This window comes from Leptonychotes weddellii, chromosome 14 (assembly GCF_054177405.1).
Source record: "Leptonychotes weddellii isolate Sample4059 chromosome 14, ASM5417740v2, whole genome shotgun sequence".
Taxonomy (NCBI): domain Eukaryota; kingdom Metazoa; phylum Chordata; class Mammalia; order Carnivora; family Phocidae; genus Leptonychotes; species Leptonychotes weddellii.
The window spans coordinates 3,887,548-3,896,737 of record NC_138382.1 but is presented as its reverse complement, the minus strand read 5'-3'; the positions used below and the strand labels follow the sequence as shown (position 1 = coordinate 3,896,737).

The 9,190-nt window shown below is 40.5% G+C and overlaps 1 protein-coding gene across 2 annotated transcripts in view; it reads left to right on the top strand.

Moving 5' to 3' along the window:
• The window catches only part of SPTLC1 (serine palmitoyltransferase long chain base subunit 1), a 55,672-nt gene that overhangs the window by 36,556 nt on the left and 9,926 nt on the right, over positions 1-9,190 (top strand). For both annotated transcript variants that reach the window (XM_081802756.1, XM_081802755.1), the window contains exons 9-11: positions 5,537-5,644; positions 7,786-7,881; positions 8,672-8,768. In XM_081802756.1, coding sequence (XP_081658882.1) covers positions 5,537-5,644; positions 7,786-7,881; positions 8,672-8,768 — 301 coding nt within the window. The remainder of the gene's footprint in view (positions 1-5,536; positions 5,645-7,785; positions 7,882-8,671; positions 8,769-9,190) is intronic.

Below are 9,190 nucleotides of genomic sequence, written 5' to 3'. Positions count from 1 at the left end.
TTTTTAACTTTTTGAGGAACCTCCATACTGTTTTCCAGAGTGGCTGCGCCAGCTTGCATTCCCACCAACAGTGTAAGAGGGTTCCCCTTTCTGCACAACCTCTCCAACATTTGTTGTTTCTTGCCTTGTCAATTTTTGCCATTCTAACTGGTGTAAGGTGGTATCTCAATGTGGTTTTGATTTGAATTTCCCTGGTGGCTAATGATGATGAACATTTTTTCATGCGTCTGTTAGCCATTTGTATGTCTTCTTTGGAGAAGTGTCTGTTTTGTGTGCACTTCTAATGTCTAACGTCTGCATTGCTTTGCACAACAGGTACCGTAAGTACATTGTGACTGTATCAGGGAAGTAAATTAACATTACATGCCGACCCTGGTCTTTAAAGAATAATCAAGGCCCAGCTTTTTAAAACCAACTATATTGAGGTGTAATTGACATACAAATAAAATACATTTACTTTAAGTGTACAGTTTTTTTGTTTAAAGATTTTTATTTTATTTGAGAACAAAAGAAAGCACAAGTGATGGGGAGGGGCAGAGGGAAAGGGAGAAGCAAGGAGCCCGAAAGGGGGGCTCGATGTGAGGACCATGAGATTATGACCCGAGCCAAAGGCAGATGCTTAACCAACTGAGCCACCCAGGTGCCCCAAAACAGCTTTTTAACAGGAAAAGCAATGTACTGTTTTTAGAAACCATGACTGTTGAGATTTCTTTTTCATGGAGGTGAAGTTCACATAAGATAAAATTAGCCATTTTAGAGAGTACGGTTCTGGCATTTGGCAAAGGCACCCTGTCACACAACCATCAACGATCTGGTTTTCTCCCAATAAGACCCCTGCCCACTAAGCAGTCACTCCCCATTTTCCCCTGCCTATAGCCCCTAGCAACCACCCATCTGCTTTCTGTCTCTATGGATTTACCCATTCTGGATATTCCTGATAAATGGCATCGTATCATCTGTGACCTTTTGTATCTGGCTTCCTCTGCTTCCCATGTTTTCGTAGTTCGTCCAGTTTGTAGCATGTATCAGTCCTTCATTCCCTTTTAGTGCCAAGCCATAGTCCCTCGTGTGGACGTGTTGCATTGTTGATCTGTTGATGGAGATTTGGATTGTTTCCGCTTTCTGCTTGTTGTTGTAAGTTGCCATGAACATTTGTGTACAAGTCTTTGTTTGAATCCCTGTTTTCAGTTCTGTGTATATTCCTGGCCGTACAGTTGCTGGATCGAATGGTAATTCTGTGTTTAACTTACTGGGGAACTGCCAGACTCTTTTCCCCAGTGGCTGCACCATTTTACATCCCCACCAGCAGCGGGGAGGGTTCCAGTTTCTCCACCGCCTCACCAGCACTCAGTTGTTTTTTTCAATTTCTGCCACCCTGGTAGGTGTGAAGCACATGGTTTTTATTTGCATTTCCCCAAAGACTAATGATGTTGAGCCTCTTTTCCTATATTTGTTGGCTATTTGTATATCTTTGAAGAAATGTCTTTAGAAGTCTTTTGCCCATTTTTAAATTGGGTTGTTTTTCTTGTTAAGTTCTTTACATGTTTTGGATTCTAGACCCTCACTAGATTCATGATTTGCAAATATTTTCTCCAATTCTGTAGGTTGTTTTGTCATTTCTTTGATTAGTGTCCTTTGATGCACTGAAGATTTTAATTTTGATGAAGTCTAATTTATCTAGTTTTTTGTTGTTGCTTGTGCTTTTGGTGTCATATCTAAGAAATTTGTTGTCGAATCCAGAGTCATGAAGATATACCACTGTGTTTTCTTCTAAGAGTTTTATAGTTTTAGCTTTGTTTTAGATATCTGATCCATTTTGGGTTTTTGTTTGTTTTAAGATTTTATTTATTTATTTGAGAGAGAGAGAGAACACAGAGGGAGAGTGAGAGGCAGAAGCAGACTCCCCGCTGAGCAGAGAGCCTGATGCTGGGCTCCATCCCAGGACCCTGAGATCATGACCTGAGCTGAAGGCAGACGCCTAACCGACTGAGCCACCCAGGTGCCCCCTCTGATCCATTTGACTTAATTTTTGTATGTGCTATGAGGGATGTGTCCAGTTTCATTCTTTTGCATGTGGTTTCAGGTTGTCCCCGTACCATTTGTTGAAGAAACTGTTGTTTTCCACTGAATGGTCCTAGTCCATTGACCATAGAGAGATGGGCTGTATTTCAGGACTCGAGTCTGTTCCATGTGTCTGTATGTCTAGCCTTATGCCAGTATCGTACCATCTCAATTACTGTAGCTTTATAGTAAATTTTGAAATCAAGACATGTGAGTTCTCCAACTTTGTTCTTTTTTAAGATTGTTTTTGCTTATTTGGGGTCCCTGGAGATTCCATTTGAAGGTTAGGATCAGCTTTTCTATTTCTGTAAAAAAAAAAAAAAGCCATTGAAATTTGGATAGGGATTGTATTGAATCAGGATTGTATTGAATCTATAGATTGCTTTAGGAGGTATTTCCATCTAATGATATTAAATCTGAATCCATGAACACAGAAGTATTTCCATTTATTTAGATCTTCTTTAATTTCTTTCAGCAGTGTTTTGTGGTTTTCACTGTACAGGTCTGACATCTCTTTGGTTAAATTCATTCCTAAGTATTTCATTCTTTTTGATGATGTTATAAATGGACTTGTTTTAGGGGTTGTTAACTGCTAGTTTATAGAAATACAACTGATTTTGAGGGGTTTCTTATTTTTTATTTTTTATTATTTTTTTAAGATTTTATTTTTAATGTAACCTCTACACCCAACATGGGGGCTCAAACTCACAACCCCCAAGATCAACAGTTGCATGCTCCACCAACTGAGCCAGGCAGGCACCCCTGATTTTGTGTTTTAATCTTGTATCACTGAATATTCTATATATAAACTCCTGTAATTTATGAATAGAGATAGTTTCACTTCTTCCTTTCCAATTTGGATGTCTTTTATTTCTTTTTCTTTCCTGATTGTTCTGGCTAGAACCTCCCGTACGGTGTTGACTAGGAGTGGCAAGAGGGAGAAGCTTTTCAGGCTGCCATCATTGAGTATGATATTAGCTGTGTGTTTTCCCTAAATGCCCTTCATCAGGTTGAGGAGGTTCCCCCCCCCATCCTAATATGTTGAGTGTTTATACCATGCGAGGTTTGGATTTTGTCAAATGCTTTTTCTGTATCAGTTGATGAGTTGATCATGTGTTTTCCTTCATCCTATTAATATAGTTGATTTTCCTATGTTGAACCACCCTTGCATTCAGCCACTGAAACTTGAATCTGTGAGTTCATCAATTGAATGAAGATTCAGAATAAGGATTTCATATCTTGTTTTTAAAGTTTTTCACTGTTTCTTGAGGAAATCTAAATACATCTCAAATATCACTGAAAGAGATGTATTTGTTTTCCTCTTCTTATTTTCATGTCAAAGACTGATAGAAGCACATGGGGGTGATAGTGGGCCAAAAGATACCAGAATTGCATATTTAGGACTCTGATAGTAAAGCAGTACCGGTGGACAGATAATACAGCCAAACCATGAAACAAAATATAAAGTGTAAGGAACAGGTCAAGTATAGAGTAGCATTGAGTTTGTAAAGATTACAGAATACAAATTAGGGTTTGACTTTGGGATTTCTGTTTTGTTTCACTGATTGTCTATCTGTGTACCAGTGCTGTCATAATATTATTGAAAATTTTCTAAAACATGATTTTTAAAAAATATCTCATTCCTATAATGTTTCATACATATGAATGGATGGCAAACAGTGTTGAAAAGATAGAATTCTCCCCAAATTAGCTTATTCATTATTAATAAAAATCCATTTAAATTTAGTGGTTGATAATCACTGTACTTTAATTGACTTGTGATACTGATCACGTTCATACCATTTAGGGATAAATCAATTAAACATTGAGGGGGGAAGCTGTATACAGGCTTGCATATGTTCAGTTTCCCACTGTGTAAACAAAAAAGTAACATGAAATAATTAGAAGAACCTAAGATAAATATACATCTAAACCTTTGCTGGGAAAAGACTTTCTTATAAGACCAAAAGCAAAGAGAAAAACAGATTGAAAAGCATATTAATGAAAGCTTTTTCTGAATTAAAAAAAAATGCCGTGAATTCAAATTAAAACACAGTGCCACTGAGGGAAGAATGATATACATTTCCTCAGGAATTTTATGCATAATCAGTATTTAACAGATAGATTACATGTCATCATTCATACCTTAATATTTCCATCTTTAAAAATTGGCATTGTGCTGTCTATATTATTGAGTTAAATTTAGAGCATCTAAAGTACAGCCTCTTTTCGTCATCGTGGTACCTTTGACCATTGAACAATGCAGGGGTTAGGGGCACTGACCCCCACGCAGTTGAAAGTCCACATGACTCTTGATTCCCCAAAAACTTAACTACTAATAGTCTCCTGTTGACTAGAAACCCTATCCATAACATAAACAGCTGATTAACACGTTTTGTAGGTCATACGTATTATACATCCTTAAAGTAAGCTAGAGAAAAGAAGATGTTAAGAAAATCATAAGGAAGAAAAAATACATTTACAGTGCTGGACTGTATTTATTGAAAAAAATCCACGTCTCAGCAGACCTGTGCAGTTCAAACCTGTGTTGTTCAAGGGCCACCTGTTGTTATGTTCTAGAAAGTGCATGTACATAGTTATGTTCTATATACAGGCTGTAAATACTGAACTATGGCTCTTAGGGCAAATGTGGTTTGTTCTCTGCAAGCCTCTGGTCAGAGCATTTTCATCATTCGCTCAGTACCTAACCTTGTTTTATGTGTTTTTTGTTCAAAGACATTTTATTTAACACATATTGGGGAGTTTTTTTGTTTCTATTATTATTTTTTTAAAGATTTTATTTATTTGTGAGAGAGAGAGAGAGCACAAGCAGGGGGAGGGGCAAAGGGAGAAGCAGGCTCCCCGCTGAACAGGGAGCCCAACATGGGGCTTCATCCCAGGACCCTGGGATCATGACCTGAGCCGAAGGCAGACACTTAACTGACTGAGCCACCCAGGTGCTTCGGTTTAACACATATTGTTGATTCATTCACATTGAGCTCAGGGCCATCAGCACTGTAACTCATGCCTGAAATGCAGCTGATCTAACACAACTGTTTCCTCTGTAAGACACATCGTAGCTGTCTGGCACTTAAGAATGCTAGACGGCACTTCAACGCTGTGCTTGGGGCCCTCCTAAACAAAATCGCCAGCAGAGAGCACAAAATGCAAAAAACATGGTAATAAAGAAATCCTGAAGAAGGACACTTGTTTACAGTATGAGCTGAAGCAGTAGTCAGACTCAGCTGGGAATATGCAAGGATTTTGCCCCTCTACACTATGCCTTGTGTGTTGATTACAAAGAAACTTTAGCAGGTGGGCAGATGCACAAATACAAATCCACCAGTATTGAGGATCAACTGTACATGCTTTTTTTTTTTTCCTTTTTATTTTAGGTTTAGGTTTGTTCTTCCCAATATATTCTCTAGTGTGCTAATCATCAGTATTTTAAAGTTGTGTTTTGTTTACCACTTAGGTTAAGTTAAAATACAAATACAAAGCAAGAATCTTTCTGGAGGAAAGCCTTTCGTTCGGAGTTCTGGGGGAGCATGGTCGAGGAGTCACTGAACATTTTGGAATCAGTGTAAGTTCTCCTACTCTGGGACATTTCCTTGAAATGAAAACATGCAGTCCCATCCTGCCGGACACGTTTCATGGGCACAAGACGGCGTTCCTCATCAGTGTGCAGGGTCATGCAGCTTTGGGGTGTGTCACTTCGCTGAGCCCCTAGAGGATCAGGTCAGCCAGACCAGGCCTATCTTCCCTCAGAACCTGTAAACTCACAGTGGCTACTCAACAGAATTGTGGTCTGTTTACTTGGTAGCATTTGATCTTGGCTTTCAATATCTCTTCTCTAGAAATGTGTTTTTCTTAAAAACAGTAAGAAGTCCCTAAAGTAGTCCTTTAGAAAATATTATGATGGCAGTGAATGTTGTTCTTTCTAGTATTCATAGTTCAGAGTCCTCTGTTATTTCTGTGTATGGGGTATTAGACAGTCATGACTTCTGTAGAGAGTCAGAAACAATGCTGGCACAGATTATGCAAAGCCTCAAGGTTCCCGACAACTGGAATGAGTTGGTCATGTGTTCTCTTGCTGATGGGAAATGAGCCCCAACTGCCCCCAGTCTTAATGGTTTGTGCCCCTGGAGGCTGTCAGGGAGGAGCAACGTCAGCCTGTCCGCAGGACCTGTCTTCACCCACCACCGTGTCACCTGTTGAGCTGAAGGGAACTTTTCTGCAAATCCTGTGCATAAAAGTTTTGCAACCTGTGTTAAAAAGTTGAACTAAAGAGCATGAAAATCACCTTAGATTATCTGTATCCCACTACCAACACGGTCCAGAGAAAAATGGAGAGCAGAACAAATATCACACGAAGTTAGACTGACATATACTCCTCAAAGACAGACTGACATTTGGTGATTAAATGCACTAAGGAAAAGTGCAGAATATATGGACCTTATTTGGATCCTGATTCCAGCAAATACTACAGAAAACGAGCTTTGTCAGACAGGTATTTGAACACTGAATATTTGGTGATATTAAGAAATTTTTCATTTTTTAGGTGTGATAATAGTTTTGTGATTATGTTTTTGAAAGTGTCCATATCCTTCAGAAATGCACACTGAAATACTTATAGATGAAACCATATGAAGTCTGGGATTTGCTCCAAAGAAATAATGAGGGCAGCAGGGAGCTATACAAGGCAATGGGTTGTCCGTGAACGGATAATTACTGAATCTGGTGATGAGAATTGTTCACTCTATTCTCTCTACTTTTGTATATGACTGAGATTTTTCATAATGAAAGGTTTTTTTAAAAAAGAGTACACAGATTTCCTTGTTGGGTCTGTGGACCGTTTAGAAACCCCCAGCTGTGCTTGGACCAGTTGTCATCGCGGCCATCAGTGAGTGATTTTGAATGGCTCCTGTGTGCCCAGCATGCACTTGGTGCTGGAGCCGGAGCTGGTGCTGGTGCACAAGGTGAGGGTCAGCGGACCACTGAGTTGAGAAGATGGGCGGGACTCAGAAGCCCACGGGTACACAGTAATTGATTTTATTTTTGAAAAGTTGAAAGGTAAATTGAATGTAGGGATGAAATGCTCAAAACTCTGATAGATTTGTTTGTATTTCTCTCAAGTACCTTCTGAGGGAAGGCCAGCTGGACACTGTTTAAGCAAGGAAATGATCTTATTTTGTACCTCTGAATATTTTTGGTATGAAGCAGTTTTGGATTTCATTTTTTTTTTTTTTAAAGATTTTATTTATTTATTTGACAGAGAGATAGAACAAGTAGGCAGAGAGGCAGGCAGAGGGAGAGGGAGAAGCAGGCTCTTCGCTGAGCAGGGAGCCCGACATGGGGCTCGATCCCAGGACCCTGGGATCATGACCTGAGCCGAAGGCAGACGCTTAATGACTGAGCCACCCAGGCGCCCCGGATTTCATTTTCTTTTAATTTCTCTCTCTCCTACCGCTGTGAGTAAATTGTGTGTGCATGATGAAATGGCCAAAAAGTGTAAAGTGAGACCCTTTCAGAGGTGCACTTCGACACATCCGTCCTTGTAGCAATAAATTTTGTATGGTTTACCCTTCACTTGGCATGTACGTAGTGTGTTTGAACGGAGATGTTGACGTGATCAGGACTGAAATTTTGTCTGCAGGCTTGACATGGGTTTTTATTTTTTCTTTTAAATTGAACAATAACTACTACTGTCCCACTTTTTTGCAGATTGATGACATTGATCTTATTAGTGCCAACATGGAGAATTCCCTCGCTTCTATTGGAGGTTTCTGCTGTGGCCGATCTTTTGTGATTGACCATCAGGTGGGTTCATTTTGAAAAACAAAAGCAGAAACTGAAACCAGTTGTTCCACTGGTCATGCTAAGCAGTTACTCAGCATGTAACTTCCAATCACAGAATTTCATTCTGACCTAGTTTACCACAATTTTTATTTAAAAGTCGATTTGTTGGGTGCCTGGGTGGCTCAGTTGGTTGAGCGACTGCCTTCAGCTCAGGTCATGATCCTGGAGTCCCGGGATCGAGTCCCGCATCGGGCTCCCTGCTTGGCAGAGAGTCTGCTTCTCCCTCTGACCCTCCTCCCTCTCATGCTCTCTGTCTCTCATTCTCTCTCTCTCTCAAATAAATAAATAAAATCTTTAAAAAAAAAAAAAAGTCGATTTGTTAGTAGAATCACTCAGAATATTTACAATTGAAATTATCTCCCTTTTAAAAAAGCCTTAGGGGCGCCTGGGTGGCTCAGTCGTTAAGCGTCTGCCTTCAGCTCGGGTCATGATCCCGGGGTCCTGGGATCGAGCCCCGCATCGGGCTCCCTCCTCCGCGGGGAGCCTGCTTCTCCCTCTCCCCCTCCCCCTGCTTATATTCCCTCTCTCGCTGTGTCTCTCTGTCAAATAAATAAAATCTTTAAAAAAAATAAAAATTAAAAAAAAAAAATAAAGCCTTATTTGTGTTACAAGTATGACTTGTATACACTTGTGGATATTACCACCTTACCGTTTGTACACACTGTTTGGAGGTGTTGCAGATCTGGTGCCTTTAGGTTTTTAGGCCAAAAAAAAGTGTATTTATATCTTTAACTTGTTCATTTCTTCTTAGAGACTTTCCGGCCAGGGGTACTGCTTTTCAGCTTCGTTACCCCCGCTGTTGGCTGCCGCTGCCATCGAGGCTCTCAACATCATGGAGGAGAATCCAGGTATAATCTTCTGAACCCAGGACACCAGGCATCGCGGTGACGTCAGCCAGGCTGCTGGCGTTCTTTTGGAGTAATTAGCTGGAGGGAAAGTGTTGACCACACAGAGCTGTGCCTCTGAATGACATTACCTGGCGTTTATAGGGAGAATGACAGTGAAGACATCGTCCTGCCTCAGGAATTCAGTGGAGAGCTTCTCTCCTCCCAGGAGACAAGCCAGAGCCAAAGTGGGGCTGGCTCCCAGGATGGGCGGCAGTGCCAGGAGGAGGAGTCAGCTCTGGGCTAGTTGTCATTGGAGAAGTTAGCTGAAGTGTGCTGCTGATTCTCGGTACATATAATTTGTAGCTTATCCGGTTTTTTTCCTTCAGCCTTTGACTGATGAGTTGGTACTAAAGCCAAACCCGGTTACCAACCGTTAAAGCTTC